Consider the following 25,597-nt stretch of genomic DNA (forward strand, 5'->3'; position numbering starts at 1 on the left):
TCTCACACCTCCTGACATGCACACCCACCCGACTCACTGGGAGGCTTTTAACTAGTTTCAGCCAGCCCCTGATTGGCTTCAGGCTACAGGTGTCCCAATCAACCTAGCTACCCTAGTAGTAAGACTAGTGGAACTCTCCTAGTTTGTTGCCTCCCCCAGACCCAGAGGCTGCCCTACCTATAGGCAGTTGAACAGGGTAGCAGATTTCTGGGAGAAGGGGCACTGCAGATGGGGGTGTGAATTGCAGAGCACTCTAACATGTAGTACTCTAAAGATGCTGTGTAGACCCTGCTGGCATGAACTAAAAGGTACCTTTGTGTGTGGGTTGATACAGTCCTTCACCTGCGGTTAGAACCAGCACCCTAGAGAAGTGTCTTTATCTAAAAGAAGTAGTTACAGAAAGCGGCCAGGCTCTGAGGCACCTAGAGTTCATGAGAGGTATTTACAATGCTGGTTCTAGCTAGAACTAGCATTGTAAATATCACTATCACTGCCAAGCTTCATGCAGCTCCATGTGACATTTTATGCAAATGATTTGCAAATATGCAAATTGGCTCATCATCAAATTTGTATAGGATCATAAACTTCAGCTTCAAGTCAATACACTTTTCTCCAAGCAGGGCCAGGGGTAGGGCAAGGAACAGCACAAAATGTGGCAGCTGCTGTTGGTGAGTGAGTGCCAAAGGGTATTTTAGGAGCAGCTGCAAGGCTATCAAGGGCAAGAACCAGGGTAGCTGGGTTTGGAGGGAGTGTCTGAGTAGAACTAATGATAACTGAGGGATGGTGGAGGGGCTGGTAGAGGATAGGTAAGGGAAACCAAGGGGAAAAGATGTGGAGGGATATGGAGATATGTGGGTGTAGGAGTATGTCCATAGGTGGTTAGCTGAATGGCTGTGTATAGCTGTTGCTTCTACTTTCTACTGGTTGCTGTCTCCAGGCCATCTGCTTAGCAAGCCCTACCTAACATGTGAATCATTTGCAGGTACCTGGAAACTTGCCTCCAGTGAAGGCTAACCCCAGTAAGGCCCAGATCCACAGAGGTACCTACACACCTAAGTCCCAGTTTTAGGCACCACTGTGATCCACAGAACACCATGCAGCTGCTGCCTACCACTATAGATGCGTAAACTCACTCAGCACCTAAATTTCTACTGTAAAAGTTCCCTAGGTGCCTATGGCTACATCTACACAGCAAGCAGAAAACCTGAGCAGCGATCTCAGAGCCTAGGTCTGTGGACTTGGGCTTGAAGGGCTCACGCTATGGCACTCAAAATAGCTGTGTAGATGTTCAGGCTCAGAAGCCTCACACGGGGATGGAGTTCACAGCCTGAGCTCAAACCTCCACACAGCCATTTTTAGCACCATAGCATGAGCCAAGTCTGTAGACCTGGTCGATGAGACTCTACCATCGTTTTTTGATTGCTGTGTTGAGATACCCTAGGTTTCTGCCCCGGGCATGTGCACTGCTTACTCATTCTGGGCATCCAGATGTCTATCTCACACCTAAGTCCTTGTGTTATCCACGAACCCAGGCAAGATAGGCCAAGGAGCACCTAGCTCGCCTGTGAGACCCAGTGCAGTAGGTGTGCTCAGGAAGCTGCTTTCAGGCCTGGGTCTCGATCACAAGCTGGCTGCCAGAGGAGGCAGAGGTGCTGCTGCCATCTCTCTTATAACTTTTAGCTCAGTGGTTAGAGCAGTCATCTGGATTGTAGGAGACCCAGGTTCAATTTCCCCCTCTGCCTGCTACTGGGGAGAAAGGGTTTGAACATGGGTCTCCCACACATCTCAGTTGAGTGCTCTAATCACTGAACTATGGGCTGTTCTGACGCACAGCTCCCACAGCGTCCCCTGTTGAAGCTGTTCCCATGTGTATAACTAAATCGAGTCACTGGACTAGGGGGACTGGACCTGGCCTGTATCACCTTCTGCCAGGAGTTATTCTCTCTGACACAATGACTATTTAAATATTTATACAGCAGTGCTCCTTGATACCATTTTTCCTCACTCAGTAATGCTGACAAACAGGAAATTTTACTGACATTTTACTTACTACAATATTTGTACCTTCAAGTAGTACATGTCCAAATCTCATTGGTAACAGTAGTATATGGCTCTAATGTTATAGGCATGGCTTACGGACCAAAATTTAAAATTGAATTTGGCTCTCACAAGGGAATGATGTATAGACTAGTGCCTGAGGGGGCTTTTTTGTTTGTTTTCCCAGCCAGAAGAGTAACTTTTTTCTTAATGATACTAAAACTACATTAAAATTCTCTGCTGCTACTTTAAGAAAATTAATGGGTGCACACACCCTAGAGCCACTTTTGAGCTACCGCTGCTGCACTCTATATTAGAGAATTTTCAGTCTTGTGAAAAGTTTGCTACATCTGATAATCTTGGCAATGGGAAACTGATTGTTTAAGGATAACATGGCATCTACAAATTCTTGCTGATTTCTCCCCCGCCCATCTTTTCAATCAAATATTTTTCTTGGTCACTTTTTCCTAACACTTCTATTACAAGTAGCCAGCTCTGGCATCCCAGATATCCACCTTTCTACCCCAGAGCTGTCCAAAAATAATCTCCCCTCACCAGCCATTTAAACTCCTTTCAATGATTTTCTTCCCATTGTCCGAGTCATATTTAAACTAGGCCTAATTTACTGCCCTCTATGCCTTCACCCTCTCTTCTAAATTGCTCTCAGGAACACCTTTCTTCCAGGAGGCCAATAAACCCTAAAACATGCCTTGCTTAGCTTCACTAATGAACAGTATTGTTTTACTTGTTCTCTCTCTCACTTCCCTAGTTGGATGTTATCTATATAAGTTTGTAAACACTTCAGAATCGGAGCTTGGTCTTCATATGTCTAGAAAGCGCCCTTCCCAATAAAACATTAATCCTGCTTTGTGAACTGATTTTAGCCACTATTTTATAAAGTGAAGGTGTCATGTACACTATGTAATACAGACAGTGAGCACTGAGTTTTCAGGAAACTCCTAAAGTTAGAGTTTCATCCAGCAGAGGGCTCTAATACCTCAGCTAAACCTCTGAAACGAGACTCAAACCAATTTCCCTCAATATCCGTAGACACCCATTCATACGGATTGTTCCATTTTCTCTACCCACTTATTCTGACCTAAAACATAATAGAGAGTGGGTCTGAGTTTTTCCAAGCATGGTTTGGGCACAGAGACAAACTGATTCATTTTATACAAAAATGTATTGGCCTTAGGGAGAAGCCTCTAGTTATTAAAGAGGAGTGACTAAAAGTGCTACATTAGGCTCTGTGGTTTTGAGTGGCCAAAGGGTTTTGTGCAAGGTAGTGAATTTGAGAATAATTTGGAGGTACTTAAACTATAACATACTACACATGCATACAAACCTACAGGATGAATCAGGACCACCCCTCTGAAAGGATAAGTTCCCCTTCAACTGTTACCAACTCAGATGTTTACTTTCAACAACCTTGAGGTGGACAGAAGTAGGTCAAAGGACTTGGGAAACTAAAGTTGCTCCTTCTCTTGCCTGGGGGTGAGTCAGGCGTGCATACTATGATGGAGATAAAACAATTCTATGCATCACTACTCACCTTTAAGAAAAAAAGAGTGTTGCTGACCTGTTTCTGGATGTCTACCTATTCTTTTGTTTGCTGGTTAAATAAGGCTTCATGGGGCAAAGAGGGCTGACTACAAAGTCTGGCCTGGCCACATAAGACATGGAAAAATAATCCAGTATGTGAATAAGGAATTACTGAAGTAGGGAATGTTTGCTCTTCAGGGGTCTGTTAGAACAGCAGTGCTTTTACAGTAAGAAAACTGAGCAGTAGCAGCCTCTCCTCAGCACACCTACACAGAAGGAAAATGTAGCTTTATTTCCCTTTCCCCACCTCCATCACCTCCCGAAAATGTTTTCTAGAAATTACCAGGCATGAGGAGTAATTTTTGGAAACCTAGTATTCCATGTAAATAGTGACTGTACATACATTACTCTCATAGAAAGATGGGCAGTGCTAGCACAAGTGTGTATCTTGGTCTTCTCCAAGATTTGTTTGCCAATTCATCTTAAAAAAAAAAAAAAAAAATCCACCAAAACAGTAAATCAAACTTCACTCACCCAGCAAGTTTGGAAATACGAGTTATAAAACACTCATTTAAGAGATTAATAATTATATGCTGGAAGATAGGTATAAATCTTAGTTCTTTAATATCTTATTACAGTATTTCAAAACAACTTCGATGGAGTTTTTTCATCATGTTATTAAAAAACAACTCATTGGGGGTATTCAGTCCTTTACACAGATTAAGATAAAATTAATAAAGAAATTCAAACTAAGCATTGCAGCATTGTGATCTATTTTGTTACAAGAAAACAGTATTAGAAATATATGTCTAACAGTCTTCAAGTAGCAACTAAGTCCCCATATACCACTTTAACATTTAACAAGGCAGAAAAACAAGAATCAAATCTATGTTTATTAGTTCAATAAGGAAGACTCAGATATGTTATTTTATAAGAAGTCACTTGCAACACTATTCTGGTAATCCTGTACATATAACAAGAAAACATGCCTTTTTGGAGTTCTTCAACCACTAATACAAACGGGTGGGTCAGAAGACACATTTTAGAGAACATTACAACTCCAGCAGATCAGAGCAGAGTACAAGATAGATTTCAGCCCATCACTAGTGAGAGTTGTCACAAAAACAAAATCAATCAATGCTGTATGGTGTGCATCTCAAGGCAGAATATAATTTAGCTTAGTTCTGCATAATAGTCATCCCTTGACCATCTCACAGAAGTAGAGGGACACTATCTGCATATAGCTCTAGGTTCTATAAATTGCTACTAAGCCAGCTGACATGTCCCTCTGACCAGTCCCTTATCAGTTCATTCTGCATAGTTTGGAGTTAACTAGTACACAATCATCTGCCCCTTCTCCCTCTCCATAAATCTGTGTAGTCTGCAATCTCTTTGAACAGTTCATTTAGTACCACACAGCAAAAACGAGGCACTTCTGCTATTAACAGAGAAACTTAGCCATGAATTTTACAAAACAATTTCTCATTAGGCACCATTCATTTCCACAGGCAGTGGAAAGGAGAAAGAATACAGCAAAATAAAGTAATGAAACTGCCATTTGTATTTTACACAAAACCTATTCTAAAAATGTAATACGGTTTTGGTTGTTGAATTGCGTGATATTTTTTCCAGTAAACATTCCTGTTTGCTGATATCAAAATATAGCTACAGACAATTTTGAATAGTATGAGGTAAGATTGTTATTCTACTTCAATGAATCACTTTTTTTTTTGACTGTATGTTAAATCAAAAGAGTTTTTATGTTCGATTAAGTAAAAAACAAACATTTTTAAAAGTTCATTAACTTAAATCATTTTAGTAAAAGACTTTATAATCCAAAAATCTATCTTTTTTTTTTTTAAAAACACACTAATCTGCCAAGGTTTTATTTAACTTACATTCTTTAATATGGTACAGTTTGTACAAAAAATATGAATGTTTACAGGTATTAACTATATTAACAATGTGTTTTAGTCTCTATAAATTATGCATGTAACAATGATTTTTCATGGTTATTTCAATAAAATTAAACTACAGTTTCAACAGCTTATGATATCAGTTAAAATGAATGCTCTTTATACCTTTTCTTAGTGCTCAAAGTATTCTGTACTTATCATACACATTTTCTTAAAGAAGATCTTTTTATTTATATGCATCTCACCTGTAAGAATGCAATTAAATATTCATTTCTTCTAGGCAAAAAGAGAATTTCTCTAGATATGTGCAGCAAGTCACTGAAAACCTGCAAATCTTTAATCAGAAAATTACCCCTCCCCCCACCCCGCAACATCAGAAACCCAAATAACTTATTGTAAAAATACAAGCTCTGTTCTGGAAAAACATGTAAAATGTACACAGTGTAGTGCGCACCTAAATATCTTGATTGTCAAGTAGTACAAGTTACTGATCTGAGATGTACACATTTATATAGATGAAACATTGCTTCAGTGATCTTTGCTTTTGCTGATTCCATTTTTCATAGTCTTTGGTGGTCTCTGCCCTCTGGTGTAAGCATGATACCAGAAGTGGAGAAACAGGAGTAAAAACATAGAGCCATAGAGCCAAATAATGAATATAAAAACTGGATACTGGTATGGACAATCATCCATAAAGTAGATTTGTCCTATGTGAACTGTAACCATAAGAAATTGAACCTGGAGGAAACAGACAAGGAAAAATATGCTCAGTTATGCATTATGATTTAAAAAAAAAATGTAAAAAGATCATAGAATATCAGGGTTGGAAGGGACCTCAGGAGGTCATCTAGTCCAACCCCCTGCTCAAAGCAGGACCAATTCCCAACTAAATCATTCCAGCCAGGGCTTTGTCAAGCCTGACCTTAAAAACCTCTAAGGAAGGAGATTCCATCACCTCCCTAGGTAACCCATTCCAGTGCTTCACCACTCTCCTAGTGAAAAAGTTTTTCCTAATATCCAATAAAGATATACTAGAGAGAAGTTTAAATAGCTGTCAGCATAACGTGCGCACACACAAAAAGAGAAGGTTGATGAGAAATAGAATTTGTGTAGTCCTGCAAAACTCCACTCTCCTACTTGGCCAGGGAGAGGTGGTTTTTTTTTTAAATGAAGTAACTTTTTTTTGTTTTAAAGTTATAAACATCATCATGGTACAAGGATAGGGGAGCAGATCCATATCAGGGAGACCAGGGAAGGAACTCTTCCTACCAGTCAGAAGGAAAGGCCTGGCTGGAGCTGTTTTCAAGGTGGCACATTCTCAGAGGGATTGATTTTGCCACCCCTTAAAGTTGACTAGTCCCATTGACTACTTGCATAATAATGTGGTAAACTAGAAGTATTAGGCCATTGAGCAGAGGCATAAACAAACTTCTCTTCCTATAGAAGATTTTAATAGGGATTATATCTGTTTAGTTTAAAGAGGAAACAAAAATGGTAGCATGTCTAAAGTATATAAAATGGAACAGAAGGTCACGGGGGTACTCTTGTTTAGTGCAAGAACAAAATGGCAGCCAAAGAAATTTAAAAGGTAATCAAGTTGATAATGGTAAAAAAAAAAAAAAAAGTTTCCTTTGTTTCCCCTTTCCACACTAGGATTTATTTGGAGAACTCAGGGCCACACAATATTGAGGCACAGAATTTAGAAGGGTTTTTTTAAGAAAGATTGTCAGATGAAAATCATAATGCTCAATTACAATAGCTATGATAAAAATGCTTCAAACAATTCAGTTATTTCTTAATAAGGCCAAATCCAAATTAAAGAGATATCATCAACTTCTGTAGACCCAAATGTTTACCTTACTTTAAAGGAAGATAAATCCTAAGAAATAGTCCTTGTAACCTTCCTTTTTAAAAAAATGTAAACTGTTAGCCTATTTAATACTGTTTTGCAAATTTCTTTAAAAAAACCAAAACAAAAAAACCCAACACACTTTGTTCCTAGTGAGAGTTCATACTCCAACAGTTCTTAAATGGACAAATAGTTCTTTATCAATACACTTAGAGTACAAAGCAATTAAATACACTGAGTACCTACAACTCCCACTGACTTCAAAGATAACTGTGGGTTCTCAGAACCTCTGGAAATCAGGTCAACAGATTTTATTTACACAGTTGACTGGTCTCAGGATTTCTGCTGAACTCAGTTGAAAAGTGAAGGTAAAACTCTTTTGTGCCATTGTAAAAATAATTCTTAACCACGTTCATAGAAGTGACATTAAGAACTCACTCACATACAACTTGACTGACTGCAAAAAGTCTGGCTCAGACACAATACTCACAAGCTGTATAGATGTCATGTGTTTTTTCCACCACAAGTATTTATAATAGGCTGGTCCCAGTGAACAGAGTCCATAGTAGCTGTACATGATGACGTGCACAACACAGTTTAACAGAGCATGGAATGTTCCTAACCCACCTGTAGAATAATAAAAATAGTCCAAGATTGTTACACCAGCAATCCTAAAAAAACAATCCTGTGTCTAGCTACCAAGCAAGGTTTTTGCCTTGTGTTAGTTAAGTAGAAAACTAGATAAAAGCATGAGGCTCTGTGTGGAGGGGTCTCCGACTTTCACTAGCACATAAAACACAAAGATTCAAGTTAAGCTCTGTAGTCACCAACTCTGAAAGATTTCAGCAGTTTCCTTTCTTCTCAGCAAATGCTTATGTAACGATTTTAGCCAATACAAACATTGCAGCATTTTACTAGGGTAAGTCAATTTTCTGAAGCTGTAATAAAAGTGTAATTAGTTTAACTGAATGCAAATAAGTTTTTTGTTAGTGTGTTACATGAAGGGGGCTCAAACACCTCTGCGACATCATCCCTCCTGCTCTACCTCTTTTCTAGATCCCTTGATTGGCTTTTCATAAGTCCAGGGGCTGAAACCATATAGCAATCCTACCTCTCGCCCTTAGAGGTTCCCAGTAAAGGTACTACAGCTCAAGGCTCTACTCTCTATTCTTTTGAGTCACTCTCCGGGGACAGCTCCAGAGGATCCATGTTCCCAGGACCAGGGAAGACCCAAGGGACAGAAGTGTGGGACCTCAAGATATGTGACCTCAGCTGCCCATGCAACCCTCAAGTTTGGGACCAAACCCATTAAATGGAATGATAATGAAGGAACTCGTCATTGAGGGGATCCATGCAGATATTTCCTTCTCCAGAACCCTCTCTCCTGCTCAGTTTCCAAAAGGGTTAAATTATCTTGGCCATAGTAGTAATATTTAAGAAGTGAATTGAGTTTTAAATATAGCTGGTCAAAAAATGGTTTATAGAGAGACTGAGAGAAAAGCATTTTGATTATTTGGTGGAAATTCAAATACAAAACATTCTACATTTCCAGGTGAGAAATCCATGAAAAAACTTTTAGCAAAAAAATAATTTGGTTGAAAGCCCAATTATGTATCAAAAACAGTTTCAACTAGCCCTAATTTTAAAAATAAATGTTTCCTTTATTAATGATTAGAGAAGTTAGTGGAGCTTTCCCCCTACACAGATGACCATCATCAGTTTTAATTGAAAATTCTCTCTGAAATGTTGTGTTTCTAGGTCACATATTCCCAAACAATTTGACTGCTTTTCTGAGACTAAATTTACTTTTTTAGGCTGCACAGTGAAAATTCATGGAAGAAGCCTCAAAATGTGTTACCGTACATTAGAAAAAAGCTACCTAGGCAACATTACAAAAATACTGTTACAGAAGAAAGTCGCTGCACTGCATAAAAATGGTTTTCAATTCGCTTTGTCAGGTCATAAGAAGGAGAAGATCCTCATCTCGTCAAAAAAGCATTTGGATGATTTGGACTAAGAACAAGGTCAGAGGGCTGGGCAGTAGACAGCATAATGCTATTATTTAAAGGAAAGAAACAACTAGGAAATGAAATACAAGATAAACATCAGTTGTACTGAAATTCTTGGAAATTATTTTAAGGCATCAGAGAGAACATTTGGAAAGATTAGTTTAAAAGATAGGCAATAAAGCTTTGAGAAAGAAACAATACTCTAAAGATTACATAAGGGAATATTACTGACTCAAGTCAAAATGGATCTCTCACACTTTGTGGAAAGCATTTGCCAGATTACCACATAGGAGATTTAAGTCTGAGATGCCTGGTCATGGAACAAGTGCACAGCTGGTATACCATTCTGAAGCCCAGCTAAAGGGCAGGAAATTAACAGTATGGGTAATGTAATCTTTTTGAGGGGGAGTACTGTTAAGTGCGGGGCATACCAGATTAATGTGTTTTATATTAACAGATCTAAAATGGTCTGATTTGTAAACGGAGGAAGGTAACTCCAATTTTAGTACTACAGTACCACTGATTTGGGGAAAAGGATGCAGTTCAAAACATGAGAGTTTCTTTATATATTAGAAATTGGACTCAAACACAGTGAAAATATAGCAGTCTCCTTCATTAGCTAACTGCACATTAGACAACTTTCCATGGAATCCACGCAAAGCTTTTGTACCTCTTTCAGGACATATTTTTGTATGCATGCAACTAATATACACAGGAGGGATTAGGTAGGCAAAGGTTCTCTCCTTCAATTAAGCATCAAAGCTGTGGAAAAAAAACAATGTCAAGGAAGATGGGTGAAATGTTACAGAAAAGGAAACTATGCCCAGACAAGTACTTCTGTTGTCTCCACTGATTTTTCAACTAGTAACCCCTTCCAGACACACCACCCCTAGGAATAAAATCCCCCATCAGGGGTTCCAACAGGCTTGCATTCTCTCTGCAGGTTTCAAGCTGTATGCTCTTTTTAGGCTATGTCTATACTACAAGCAAGGGCTATGATTCCCCAGCTCACGTACACATTTGCAGTAGCTTGATGAGAGCTGGCATTAGTATAAATAGTAGCATCACTGTGGTACAATGGGCAGCAGCACAACTTAGCTAGTATGTACCCACTATTTTCAGGATGCTTATACTCTTCATGGCAAGCCATGCCCGACACTGCATGTCTGGCCGTAGTAAGGTTACTATTTATATGTGCACTAGCGCTCATCAAGCTACTGCAGGTATACGTATGTGAGCTGGAGAATCATGCTCCTAGCTCAAGATGCAGCCTTAAGTCCGTTACACTGTAAAGCCCCAGGTTAGAAAGACCATGTATTCTACAAGCTTCTGATGCAAGGATCTCTGGATTTTTGTCATTTCTGCTCTGTGGAGAGACAGTTGAGGCGAGCGGAGGGATTTATAATGTTAGGGTAAAGACCGAGATGAGGGAAAAACAGCAGGTGGTTTTCCCAGTTCCCAAACATTTGGATGCTATCTGGCTGAATTTCCAAATCTTTTAAGTTGCTGGCCCTCCACAAACAGATATCACTGTATCTAACTAGCTCTGGAAAAGTTACAGCCTTATCTCTGGCTACAGTTCTGCTCCCAAAGGCCAGTCAGAAATAGTTGCAACAAAAACTAGAATAATTTCTAAATAAAATTAAGGCTATAGAGGGAAAGAATGATGAGAAAACACTCTCCCCTCTGATTAGATTTGTGTGTTCCAAGGGACAATGTCAACATGAAATCTACTCAATTATTTTTTGAAATAGTTTCAATAATAAAGTACCTGCCCCACAATTCCCCCGCTGGGTTTTACAAACCACAACCTCCCCATTGGTATGGTACCCCTTCTGCCCCTAGCTGCCCCCCACCTCAACCCCCAGTAACAGGGGGAAATGACTATACACAATGTGTTGTCAAATGAGCCAACTGGAAGATTTCTCCCTCCCTTATAATCTAGTTCAGGTACAGTAATCATTGGGCATTGCTTGTAACTCTAGTAGATACAAATTATGACCAAGTAATTTTTTTTTTTAATTAACAGTGTCCATTTGAACATGTTTTTCATTTATAGCGTATGGAGGTTTTACTATGACACATATAGCATAATTTTAGCTCTCTTGACTACCTGCAGCAAATTTGACTCCGAACCACCAGGTCCACGGCATGATTGAGTGATGCAAGACATGCAGGAATGTAATTTGGCCCTCTTTCTTTCGCAGAACAAAAAAGATCTGAAATAGTTTTAAGAATAAGAGATTAGAAAAGTAACACGTAAAAGTAGTTTGCAGTTGTACGCACAGACATAGGTTGCTCAACACAGTACATTAAAATTCTTTGCACTTATGCTCATTTTATGTGGAAATTGAGTGACAGACTGAGGGGCTGATTTTCAAAGGCACTGAATAATCTAAACTTCTATTACAAATAATGCTGCAGAAGATCAGCATTTCTGATCAGTTCAGATGTCTCAACTCCTAGCTCCATGCTCAAGCCACTAGACCACAACCACCTCTCCTTCTAGGACTCTTCATCCACAGTACAGTAACTCCTCACTTAAAGTCATCCCGGTTAACGTTGTTACGTTGCTAAACAATTAAGAAACACGCTCATTTAAAGTTGTGCAATGCTCCACTATTACGTTGATTGGCTGCCTGCTTTCTCCACCGCTGGCAGCCTCCCTACGATATCCCCCTCCCCCCCCCCCCCGCACGCCTCCCACCCCCCCGGCAGACCCCGCAGATCAGTGCCTTCCCCCTCCTCCCCGCACCTCCTGCCCGCGGCAATCAGCTGGCTTCTGGCATTTAGGAGGGAGGGGGGAGGAGCGAGGACTCGGCACGCAGGTTCCCCCTCCCTCCCTTGCCTCCTGAACACCGCAAGCCAGCTGATTGCCCCGAGCAGGAGGCATGCGGGAGAGGGAGGGAGAGCCTTGCACGCCAAGTCCTAGCTTCTCCCCCTCCCTCCTGCCTCCTAAACGCTGCAAGCCAGCTGATTGCCCCAGGCAGGAGCGAGGACTCGGTGCGCAGCGCCTCCCCCCTCCCTCCCCTGCATCCTGCCTGCGACAATCAGCTGGCTTGCAGCATTCAGAAGTGAGGGGTGGGGGAGGAGCAAGGATGTAATGTGCGAAGTAAAGGGGAAGGAGGTGGGAGGAGAGAAGAGGCGGGTCCAGGGTGGGAGCTTGGGGGAAGGGGTGGAGTGGATGGGCTGAGGGTTGAGCCTCCTGCTCCCGGCAAAGACAGACTATCTAGCACTTGACATGTTAAGAGCACTGCAGAGACAATAACTGCCCAAAGATGTGAAAAGGAAGGTGGGATAATATTGAGAGGGTTGAATGTGGATATTCTCTATGGACATAGTGCTGCCATAGTAAATGTCCATCAATCTGCCAAGGAAAACTGTTAAGGGAGCAAAGGGCAAAAACATTCTAAAAGTAGAATACAATAGATGGGAATGAATAAAGAAAGAAAGAAAGAAAGAAAGAAAGAAAGAGTAGAGTCGGATGGCAAGAGCAGGTAGAAGATGGCACCCAGAAAGAGGGGAATAGAGTGGTCAGATGTGACAGAGAAAACATACATACAAGACTGTTTTCATATGGCTAGAAATAGTAAATTAAGCAGCACAATAGTAACACATTAGTATGTTGCCAAAGTTTCAAGCAATTAAACTTTCACAATCAAACTAAAAAGAAGCGGAGATATAGATACCTAAATAAACGAGAAGGCACAAGGGCAAGTATACAACTAGAAGGATTCAGATGAAGAAAATAACTTTTCAGGTCCAGGACTAATTCAAGATCACCAGTCAGTAGATAGAGAAGAGAGGGAGGTCACTCAACTTCCATTTCCAGCATTCCTGGTCCCTCCAACAGGAGATCTGAGCTCTAGTTAGTTGGGCCTTAGAAACAATCCAGAGTGTCAGGTTAACATTGTGTTACTGCAAATGACTGCCAGGATGGGTACTTTAAATTGAGGCAGGTGGGTACAGTCCCAGACCCCCAACTGTGCCAGACCCCCCAACTGCCAATGTGAGAGAAACGTGAGGGAAAGTTGTTGGGGAGGAAGTGGAGGAAGACTTGAAGCATAACCAGCTCTTGTTTCCAGCCCATCTACCCTAACGGAGTACTTCCCAGGACAGTTTAAAAGAGCCATACCATGCTATCATTTTTAGAGACTTCCCATTGTAACTAATGAGGAGATAGGCTTAAAAGTTTATGGTACAGAAATGCTTGAAATGTTTCTCCACTCTCACTGTTATCCTTTACTAACAGATTCTGTTGATTGAATATATGAGGTCTGATTAGTGAGCAAAGAGAGTACAGCTACTGTACGATCCAATTGCTATAAACTCCAATGTCCTTTTTTCTCTATGGAGATCACAGTATTTACCAGGTTGTGTCACTACATACTTACAGTGTCTAATAATTCAATGAATTTGGAGAAGTAGTACAGCCAACAAGTCCGAACCATCTAAAAAAATCCAAAAAATACACAGGGTCAAGTCTACTGAAGTCATTAGAACATCAGTATAATTTTTGCTGGTTTTCTTTAAAAACAAGGAAGCAAAACAAATGCCTTTTCAGCCTCAGGGAACTTTAAAATGTTGAACTAAATAAGCAAACACTGGATAAATTATTTAATTTTTTTTTAAATAAACCATTTTAATGAAATCTGAATATCACATAAGATATGTCAAGTCTACACTTTATATAATTTCTTAAAACATTTGAATAAAAAATAAATACGCTGAATCCATGAGTCTCTATCAAAACCTTTGAGTTAAAAGCTGCTTTTCCATAAAAAGAAACAATCTGGGGGAAAACATTTGATTTTGAGGTCAAGCTTTATAAATATAGCACAATATATCACATATTGTATTAAGGGCTTGTTTGGTTTACAAACATATGTACTCCTAGGTAGAAAAAGATATACCAAATCTAGCATAAAGGTTCTATCTATTTAGTTGTAAATCAACATGTTTGAAGAGCTATATGAAGCAATGAAAATGTACCTTTCTTTAGAAAAGAACTGAAGAACAAATAGAAAAGTTGATTAATATTGAAGATTTAAATTAAGGTTTCCACTTGGTGATTTGAGTCACTGATTTAAATCAATCCACCCTGCTAGCACATGTTGCCTCCAACATCCCTTTCATCACCCTTTACAGTCACTTATGTGCTCTTCATTATGCATCAAGGCATTTTCATTAAAAACATTCCAAAAATATAAAAAGTTAATGTAGCATAACAATTAGCTTCATTTGGTTACTTACTCTCAGAGCTGTAGGTGACCTGGAGTAGTCAACAAGGTCACATCGGAATGAATAACCTGTGGCCCAACCAGACATAAGAAACTGTAACAAGGAGAAGGGGGAAAGGAAAGATTTACTTTATCACTTGAGAAAATTCATTAATTTCAGTTGACCTTAATAATCACATAATGATTAAAAAAGCCCGTGCAGTCAGTCAGCTTGTCAGCTGTTATCTACCTCAATGTGGGATGGCAACACTATTAAACTCGGCTGCTGTAGCACTGTAGAGATTTGAATCTCATAACTTGACAATATGGATGAGAACCCCAACTATACCCACGTCAGTGTACCTAAGCCTCAGTGCCACAAGAGAAGAAATAGCTGCTTCCCCGAACAGACATTAGATCAGTGTCTCTCTTCTCACTAGGGGAAGCAGGTGATTGAAACAAATAAACCATCCCCCCCAAAAAGTGAGTATTGGTATTGAATCCAGGCATTTTGATACATAAGATACTTTTAAAGAGTCAAGTACTAACACAGAACCACATTTTTATTATTTAGAAGTTAAGTAACTCAATTCTTCACAGATTTTCTACAAATGGAAATACAGTACATGCAGGACCAGGGAATTCAGCTAATTAAGTCTTTGTATTACAATGTAGCCTGTTCAGCATGTATTTGTGACTGGCCAACAGTGTAATAAAATAATATCACACCATGATGAGGAAATCCTAGTAACAAGAATTAACATCCAAAAGTTACTATGTCCACATAGAATTGGAACTGCAATTTGTACATTTGTCAGATGTCCCCTATGCACTTAATGATTTTGGCCAATTCACATGCTAGGTTAAACTGCACATAGTTTCATAGATCTATTTGCAAAAAGTCCATAATAGGGGACCAAAAAAAAAAAAAAAATAAATAAAAAAATTTTTACCAAAAAAAAATTTTTACCAAACTAAATAATTTTCCCCCGTAGGTTCCCCCCCCCCCCCCCATTTACAACATCCAGCTGAACTTCAGTTTATACACATACAACCTGTTTCAGCAACTGTTTTAGTGAGTTTGGTTGTCTGTAGCCAACAGAAGGGGCTTGAGGCTAGAGAAGAATCAGCACTGGACTTCTTTTATTTGGTACCACAAGTATCTCGAGTTCTTGTCAAAAATATTTACTTTGTGATACCAGTTAGACTATAACGGTCAGAAGATATGGGGAGCTGTCTTGAGATCACATGCAGATGTACAGTATCAATGTAATAGGTGTCGCATCTAATACTCCTTCTATTACTATATTAAAACTCAGCCAAGAGCAGCACTGTAAATATTACACTTTGTGTCTTCTCTCTTCCTCACCCCCTGAATCCCAGCCAATACTATAAAAACTCCACTTGTGTTGAATGAATATTCATTAATTAATCATAATTATCCATGCATGTATAATAGGAAACCAAGTTTTCCTGGTAGGTGAAGAGTTGTAGTTTCAATCAAACATCACTTGAATAAGACAAGTAAAAGATTACCCATTTAACAAAGCAGACACTGAAACCAACAGAATTTCAAACATTGTAAGTGAACTGAATACCAAACACACCCACAAATGGCTTATAGCCAATGAAGAAAAGAATTAATTCAATCTGGCATATGTTATCTATGCATTCTTTTGTGACATTTTAAATAAAGGCTTAATGATAGGCAAATCAAATATCACGTTAGCGTCAAAAGTGAAAGAGGCAAGTGTTTATTTTTTAAATACTCCTAAAAACTGCACAACCCTAACAAGATCTGTGGAATCAGGAAATGCAAAAGGAAAGCATGCTTTTCAACCTTCTTTGCATTTATGGTATTTGGCACAACAATTATTAGCCAATGTATCCGTTTTTTTTAAAAAGACAAATGTAAAGACTTTGGAGCACTGTTTTTAAAAGCAAAAGCTCAGTCTAACACATTATGAAGGTTATGGGAACTGGGTTAACTGAAGTACAGCCAATTTGGCAGCAATATCTGAAAAATTCCCTAACCAGTATGCCAAAGATGAAAATAGCTACCACAATAGTGTTGTTTCAGCTGGCCAGTTGTAGAAAACTATCAGGCAGCTGCTTGTAGTATTGCTGAGTAGCCACACTGTTTATTGTCCCAATTTAGTCTCTTTAAACTAGCATTTCTTTAAGTGTGTAAGAGTTAACTCTAAATGATTATTTGTAGGTGCACACCATGCACATACAGAAATTTATTTTCTTGGTCATTAAACCCAATGCATCTCACTTGATCACGGTCTAGTAAAAATGTTCTTTTCTCCTAAAAAGCCTAGCTTTTTGTTGAGCCACAAGTCAAAACACCCCAGAACTCTTCTAGGAAAGGTTTTATTAATTATTCTAGAAAGCTTGTTTTATATGGATTGAGACCCTAGACTAAATTTTGTAAATAAAAGGATCATTTACAACATTACAAAAGTGCGATTGTGCAATTTAAAAACCAAAAACTAATTGAAGAGGATCTTGCACTTAAACATTCCCTGTGCGGTGTGGAAAATCTCAACTTATTCTATCATGTGGCAGCCACAAAAAGTAAAAGACTATAAACAAAGCATGCAACCTGCCAGTCTAGTTTAACCTTCCTCGCCCAAAGAAGTTCAAAAACTAAAAATCTAGATATTTTCCAGGTTTTAAAGCAGGGGTTCTCAAACTGGGGGTTCAGGACCCCTCGGGGGTCACGAGGTTATTACATGGGGGGTCGTGAGATGTCAGCCTCCACACCAAACCCTGCTTTGCCTCCAGCATTTATATTGGTGTTAAATATATTTTTAAAAAAGTGTTTTTAATTTATAAAGGGGGGGGTAATCACACTCAGAGGCTTGCTATGTAAACGGGGTTACCAGTACAAAAGTTTGAGGACCACTGTTTTAAAGTGTTCTATTATGGTCTAATATAAAATATACAATCACCCTCTTGACTGTGTTTAACTTTCATTTACAGTCATTGTTAAATTTCTATACTTTGTCCTAAGAAAAATGCCAAATGATTTTTCTCGGGGAGGTTCTCTCATCAATTATGCTAATTGTCACAATTACGGTATCCAAAAAAATTACATAATAGTAGCTGAGCTAGCTGAAGAAAAAAGTTAAACAAGTAATTATAAAGAAATACTTACTTCATAAGTCATATACACTGAAAGGGCTACCACACCAAAATTGTAAAATGCCATTATCTGCCTGAGTTCAAAAGGTTTTCGGTTTTCCATGAGTTTTGGTCCCAAAGAAGTGACAAAATAAATATAGGCTCCAATGATAATAGTCTGTGGCACAGGTGAAGACATGAGTAGGAAGCCTTCCACTCTTGGATCTAGAAGAGAGAAAAAAAAAATCCACAGGTTTTTCATAATGCTTTTTACATCTACATTAACTTAACAATGAGGATATTCTTTTGTTAAATTCTTGATTAAATTCTTTTCTTAAATTGTTTCTGCTTTCACTGCTCATGTTTTAGAATCACTTATTAGCTTTGGGTTTTTATAACTTGCTTTAACAAGATTTAGTACCTCCAGGGTTGTTAGCCTCTTCATAAACCAACATTGGTCCTTGCCAGATTCTTTGGAATACCAATCAAGGTAAGTGATTAAAGCCACTGCTGCCCTTGACCACATAATCTCTGGAGACCAGAGGTCAGTTTCTTTCCATTCATCACCTGGCAGTGATTTATTCTCAGTTTAAGTCTTCACGTTTAACTCAAATTAAAAAGGCCATTTTATTGGCAATGTAGAGAAAAACGTTAATATATACTCAGCTATACTAATACACCTCTACCCTGATATAACGCTGTCCTCGGGAGCCAAAAAAAATCTTACCGCATTATAGGTGAAACCACATTATATCGAACTTGCTTTGATCCACCAGAGCGCGCAGCCCTGCCCCCCGGAGCGCTGCTTTACCGCGTTATATCCGAATTCGTGTTATATCGAGGTAGAGATGTACTATAAATTGCACCACTAACCAGGCACAAAAATCTTACATTTAAAGTTACACATGTGCTTGCTTTTATTGCACACCACATCATCCTCAGGTACAATTGGCTGTTCTGTCCCACACACAAATAGTACAAATAATCATTAAAGGATATTGCCTAATTCCCCACTTCCAATCTCATATGCACTGTCAGGCAATTCTCTGTCCACACCTTGAAGAAAATTCTGGGCATGCTGGCTAAGCAAACCTTTCCCGACAGATTCATATGTAATTCTAAAGCTATTTGCCCAGATAGAGTCATCGTTCACATACTCCTCCCTCGCCATGATAAAAACCAACAGAAATCTATTAACAGGTATACTTTGCAGATTTATTCATCCATAGATGGTAAGCAGAGTTCATGCTCCCTCTCCCCCTTGGTCTATGGCAGGGGTCGGCAACGTTTGGCACGCGGCTCGCCAAGGTACGCACCCTGGCGGGCCGGGCCAGTTTATTTACCTGCTGACGCGGCAGGTTCGGCCGATCGCGGCCCCCACTGGCCGCGGTTTGCCGTCCCGGGCCAATGGGGGCAGCGGGAAGCCGCGGCCAGCACATCCCTCACCTGCGCCGCTTCTCGCCGCCCCCATTAGCCCGGGACGGCGAACCGCGGCCCGTGGGGGCCGCGATCGGCCGAACCTGCCGCGTCAGCAGATAAATAAACTGGCCCGGCCCGCCAGGGTGCTTACCCTGGCGAGCCGCGTGCCAAACGTTGCCGACCCCTGGTTTATGGAGTTTGTTCACTCAAATTACCCCTTAAACTCATCTGGCACTGAGAGTTAGGTCCGCTGCACATACGACGACATTTGTAGCGTTCCTCCTAAGACATTTTTGATGCCCACTATTGGTGCGACTGAGTCTTCCCAGCAAAGGTTTTGGTTAGTGGGAGTCTGCACAGCTTCCAATTAATCTGGCTATGGAGTGACTTTCAAGGTTGTTTGCTGGATGTCTTTGGGATGAAAACTCCAGTTATTGGATGCCGTCAATTGGAGCCCACGTTTTGACAAAAACTTTGGAAGCAGGGTTTCCACACAGAGAAAAGTGTGTATCACATCATCACTCTCCTCCAACATCCATTCACACACATGTCCTAGATTGGATCTGACTCCCACCCCTTGCATCAATCTCCACTCCATGGAAAGTATGCATTGTCACAAGACAACGTAGTTCAAAAGCAAAAAGAGGAAGAGGTCTTGCAAGCAACTGATCCAGGCTGCGTATGAGTGAAATTAAACTCTTTTGGGAAAATGTGAACATTCTTAAAGAACTTCAAATTGTAAATTGGGAAAAGCCCCTATTTTTAAGAACTTTGTCCTTTCTTGTGTTTAATCATACTTGGTTTACTAGTTTGGAGAATGGCTTTAAACCTGGAAGTTTTAACCAGATGATTTGACCCACTATCTACCACCTGCAGAGCCATAACATAGTGCCTGTTAAATCTTGCAATTCCTGAAAGTTGTCCCCACCCCTCTCTCAGAAATATCTGGTTTTGTGCAGGGATTGGTAGGTCCAGAGTTGAGTCGGCACGGTAAACAGGGAGAATTCACATTAAAATTATCCATATGGAGAAAATGCTGTGAATCCCTGCCCATGTAGCTTACAAAAGGTGTTAAGTACTGTGTCTAGAGTTGCTCATTACAAGCCCCGTTTCCCCCATTGACATCGGTTGGAGCTACATTCAAGCTTTTGACAGTGACATCATCATCTTTTTTAATTCTGGATCATCATGGGGATCTGGAAGGCTTGACTATTTCTTCTTCACTGGGAAGTATAGTGACCTGATTAGTTGTTTTGGACCCCTGCTTTTACCAATTACCTTTGGGGGGGGGGGGGTTGTTAGGTTTTTGAACAATACCAACATGGCTTTTGAATTAGTATTCTGCTGCTTTTGTGGCTTGCTGTCATATTACTGGGGTGAAGTCATGAATCCAGTCCTTCAACTTACTGTTGCAATGTTTTAAAAGAACTGCTCAATTCTCTAATTTATTTGCTCACATTTACAAAGCATTAGTCAAGTGCTCTAGGCACTATAAACAAACAAACACACACACACTAGGCAAGTAATCAGAACTGTAAGAGGATCACCACGCCCTCACAACAAGCCACTCCCTTTCACCGACTCCATCAGCTCCTTCCCAATAATCCCTCTGCCTGTGCCTGGGAGAACAAATGTCTTCATCACATCATGATGCAAGACACCATATCCAAGCTCTGTCAGGCTATGGGGTGAGCAACTCAATTCCAGAGTCAAGGATTCTTCAGCAAGAGTGCCCTACCACCAGATCCATTCCATTTTAACCGAAGAGCTGTTATCTTGAGCACTTATCTGATCCTAACTGCTATGATGCTGCTCAAGGAGAGAAGTGGCTTTCAGGTAATCTGTCCAAAACCCAACTGTAGTTTGTTTATGGGTCAAAAATAGCACCTCAATTAAATGCAACTCCTTCTGGGATCAATTAACTCCTTAGTGTACCCCTATTCCAGTGATGGGCAGCAGAACAAAACCCTAACACAAGCAGCATACGACATTAGCATGGAGACCCTGTCTCTCATCTCCTTCTGGGACCCACACAACCACTTGTTAAAGGGCTCAAGTTTTAATTCAAGTATTTTATTTGTCTTGTTGCCTAACAAAGCAGTTTTAAATTTCAATACACACAATCAGAACCTGATAAACCGTATATACTCTTAAAACCTTACTACTCAAAAGAGAATTAGAAGTCTCCACTAACCCACCCAAAATCCTGCATAAGGCTGCCATCTTAACACTGCAGAAGTCAGAGTGTTAGATGAGAAGCTTCCATGTTAGTTTACCAGGCTATTAGGTTCTCTTGGTGCAGTATTTGCATCTTCACTTCATGGTGTATTTTTAGGCTGAAGAAGAACTCACTATGACACCCCTGGCTCCAAATGAAGTTTCTCCCACTCCAGGTCTGTAGTCTTACAGCTGCTCTGCCTACATTGTCCTTATCAACTTCTTGTTCTCATCCTCATCATCTGCTTCTGGAGATTCATCCTCCTCCTCTGGTCCATCAGAGCTATCCTCTGGGCTAGCACCTACATTCACTTTCAGCTTGCCCCCTGGCACCAGCTGTGCCCAATTCCCACTGATGATGGGGGAAAAGCTTTCAGCTATGGTATTAATCTGAACTCATTCGTCCCAGTCCCAGATATACAGCATCTTTCAGCCATTCATATTTACAGTGAATTTCTGTTCAGATTTCGCCTTATTTGTCCAGTTCAAGGCAACATATGCTCTACAGCCATGGTATTTTCCATTGCCTGCATCTAATTCCATAGCTATAGAATTATGAAAAGCCAGGACATTCAACACATACAAGTTCAGAAATGGAACTAAGCAAATATACAGCACTATGAAACATTCACGGTAAACCACAGAATGATTTATATACTTATTCCTGAACTTTGAGAGAGTATGAATACTCCCTTTCAAAACAGGAACTTGATGCAGTGAATCACTTACAGGAGTTTTCAACATACAACGATAAATTATCAAGGTTTACATTTTCTTTCACTTGCTACTTTAGTACCAGGAAGAGCAAAATACATCACTTTGTAACAGAATACTTTAAATCGGTTAACTAAGAAAATGTAACTCCATTTATAATTAAATAAAATTAAAGTTTTAGACTGTCCCAGTACAATTTCAAAATGTAAAGTGCAATTCTGCTGATAGTAGAGATCTTTTTAGGAAAGCCATTCTGTACACACAGTGTCTGAAGTTTTAAATCCTTAGCAAATCAACTTTTGTAATTGCGAAAGTTACACCTCTAAAGTCTGCATGACATTATACTACTTTTCTTTACAGTTAGACATGTGAACATTTAGCTTGACAACTTAGGTGTAATTAGAGGAAGACAATGCTATTTTAAGTTAGCAATTCAAAATTATGCTTAACACAACTCCACAGCTGTTGAAAAGCCTTCAAGTTAGTGGACATTAGGATTTAATGACTCACCAGCATGTTTAATCCATTCATCATAAAGCAGTGCAGCTTTTGATGTCAAATTGCTAAAGGCCATTTTCACTGGGATAAGTGGATATTGGGACTTCTCCTGCAAAAACACAAAAAAACTTTTTTTTAAATCTATCGAGTATTCTTGGTGGAAGATTTTCAAAAGCAGCCCTGAAAAGAATGTAACAGGGAAGGTCAGCAGTACACTGAATATTAATTAGACTAGTAAGCATTATAACTGTATTATACTCTGCTTGATGCAACTTGTAACCTATTCAGCTAGTACAACCATATTATTTGTTAATCTCCGCATACGGAAGTGTTACAATACCACAAGGCTCTACAGTTGAAGAAGCCATGTGGTGGTTAATCATTACAGGTAAGAGAATAATAAGGAGCAAGTGATCTTACTCACACTTATCACAGTCTTCATTTTAAAATCCAACACAATGATGCTATGAGAGCAGAGTTGCAAAATTACTCCCATACATTTGCCAGCTGGAAAATGAAGATGTAAGACATGGCAGGAGAGGAGCTCGTACCTCCCCACACTTCATCTAGATGTGCATTTATAACTAGTATGTAAATTACAGTCTGCCAATGCAGATTTAATCACTGTTTTTACTGCAAGATTCTGTCCTGAGATTAGCACCATTAAAACATGCTACTTACCCAGTCAGAATGAGGCAGGAGGATCATTCACACACAAACTATATTAATTTAAAATGTTAGACTATAGATAGATTTCTACACAGCTGGAGAAAGGCAGTGTGCAAATACCCATCCAAACCAGGATACATTATATATATATAATATATAAAATTATATATATATAATTTTTCAATGATTTTTTTTCTGGGCGGGGAGGAAAAGGAATCTGATTTTATTTAAAATTGGAGTTTTTTTATTCTGTTAGTTAAATTATAAAAAGTGTTCCTTTAAAAAAAAATAAACCTGTTTAAAAAGAAATCTGAATTTACTACAAAATATGCTAAGACCTAAATTTATAAGCAACTCTTAAAACATTTAAATAAAAATAAATATGCTGAATCCATAAGTCTCTAACAAAATACTGAATTAAAGGCTGCTTTTCTATATAAAGAAATAATCAGGGGGAAAACATCTAACTTCAGAGGTCAAATTTTCTAAATATGGTACTATAGATCATATACTGTATTAAGGGCTTGATCCTGTGGGGGATCTAGGGGCTGTGTATTGGGTGCAACAGTCTGGCAAATTCATCACAGTTGTTGGAACTAGGCCTCTGCTTCCAGAAGATACCATCAGCTATCTCATCAGGATCATCTATTGAGCCCACCTGGGTAGGATGACCACGTTTTCAAAATGCAAGAACAGGACACATGCAGGAGCCCTGCCCCCATCTGTGATCCCACTCCTGCTTCTCCTTCTTCCCCCTGGGGGAAGGAGGAGGAGCAGGAGATGGGGTCTCTTGTCTAGGCGTGCTAAGGCCCACCTCAACCCCCCTGACCAGGAAGAGATTGCTGCCACCCCGAGCACGGGCAGGCGCAGAGCGGTGCCAAAGGGAATCCAAGACAAATGCTATTCTGGAGTCATTCAGCCTGGGACCAGGACTTGGGTGGGACAGTTCCAAAATGTACATTTCGGAACTGTCCCACCCAATTAGGGATGGGTGGTCACCCTACACCTGGGTGGTCTCATACCCCTATTCTCTAGCTTCTTCCTACAGGAGCTCTGATTGGCACAGTTCTGAAATTATGAATATTTATGAATCCATCCACTATGGAAACTTACTTTCCAGCTCATGGGAAAAAACAATGATCTGTCCAGTAACTACCAGCTCTTGCTTTTGGATGGTTCTGGGCACTTCAGGTAAATGGCCTTGCTCTGTCTCCTTGCAGGTATACACAGACAGATACAAACAAACAGAAATCCATTAGTTTCTCAACTGCTTCTCTCTGTCTCCAAAGAAATAAAATACTGCAGTGCAAAAGGCTTGTGGGTTACATGGGCAGAAGTCTTGCATTGTTGTAAGGTCTTTTGTTTTTCTGGGGGTTGAGTTCTGTAACAAGGGAGAAGGAGCAAGGCATGCAACCAGAAAGGAGCAATACTGGTATCAAAGCAGAGCACTATGGGAAGAAGGGACAACATTTTTCAGAGTGCAATGTGTAGGTTTGATTTCAACACCTGGGAACTGGAGAAAAAACTGGTTTCAGATCATAAAAAGACCCTATTTGGGAATAATTTTCAGGAAATTGCTATACCTCTGGTAAAAATGGAACAGGTGCCAAATGTAAACAATGTAAAGAGATGCAAGGCCTGATTGTCAGAATGAAACATTACATAAAGTGCTCCTCAGAAGGCAATGTTTTTCATGATGATGTGAACATGTCTGAACAATGTGGATCAAATGGTTAGTAAAATTATTTTCCCACCATTCTTATGGACTGACTACCATGTCCTATTATGCTAGTTATGATCACTTAGATTGTCATCAATCTGTGTTTTGGGTGGTTTACTTATGAATTTCAAAATATAATTGGTATGTTAGTTTGTTGTGGGAGTACACCTCTACCCAGATATAACCCGGTCCTTGGGAGCCAAAAAAATCTCACCGCCTTATAGGTGAGACCGCGTTATATCGGGTTCGGTCCGGTCCGGTGTACCGGCAAGAGCCGGTATGCCATGCTGGACTGAACCAGCTTCCCCGGTGGTGATTTAAAGGGCCCGGTGCTCCAGCCACTGCGGGGAGCCCCGGGCCCTTTAAATCACCACCGGAGCTCTGGCAGCGGGGCTCAGGTGAGTATTTAAAGGGCCCGGGGCTCCCCGCAGTGGCCAGAGCCTCTGGCCCTTTAAATCACTGCCTGAGCCCGGCTGCCAGAGCCCTGGGGCTCCGGCAGCCAGGCTCGGGCGGTGATTCAAAGGGCCCGGGGCTCCACACGAATTCGGATATAACGCGGTAAAGCAGCGGGGCTCGGGTGGCGCTTTAAAGGGCCCAGGGCTCCCCGCTGCTTTACCGCGTTATATCCGAATTTGTGTTATATCGGGTCACGTTCTATC

The 25,597-nt window shown here is 40.2% G+C and overlaps 1 protein-coding gene across 2 annotated transcripts in view; it reads right to left on the bottom strand.

Moving 5' to 3' along the window:
* Window positions 1–5,437: 5,437 nt before the first annotated feature.
* Window positions 5,438–25,597, bottom strand: part of ELOVL7 (ELOVL fatty acid elongase 7) — a 54,236-nt gene continuing 34,076 nt past the window's right edge. For both annotated transcript variants that reach the window (XM_026649249.2, XM_026649250.2), the window contains 7 exons: window positions 22,562–22,658; window positions 17,736–17,926; window positions 14,607–14,687; window positions 13,748–13,804; window positions 11,467–11,572; window positions 7,835–7,971; window positions 5,438–6,233 (listed from right to left, as the gene is read on the bottom strand). In XM_026649249.2, the coding sequence (XP_026505034.1) occupies window positions 6,024–6,233; window positions 7,835–7,971; window positions 11,467–11,572; window positions 13,748–13,804; window positions 14,607–14,687; window positions 17,736–17,926; window positions 22,562–22,625 (846 nt within the window). In that variant the 5' untranslated portion in view covers window positions 22,626–22,658 and the 3' untranslated portion in view covers window positions 5,438–6,023. The remainder of the gene's footprint in view (window positions 6,234–7,834; window positions 7,972–11,466; window positions 11,573–13,747; window positions 13,805–14,606; window positions 14,688–17,735; window positions 17,927–22,561; window positions 22,659–25,597) is intronic.

The sequence above is a fragment of the Terrapene carolina genome, unplaced genomic scaffold (genome assembly GCF_002925995.2).
Source record: "Terrapene carolina triunguis isolate 2854851 unplaced genomic scaffold, T_m_triunguis-2.0 Scaffold69, whole genome shotgun sequence".
NCBI classification, from domain to species: Eukaryota; Metazoa; Chordata; order Testudines; family Emydidae; genus Terrapene; species Terrapene triunguis.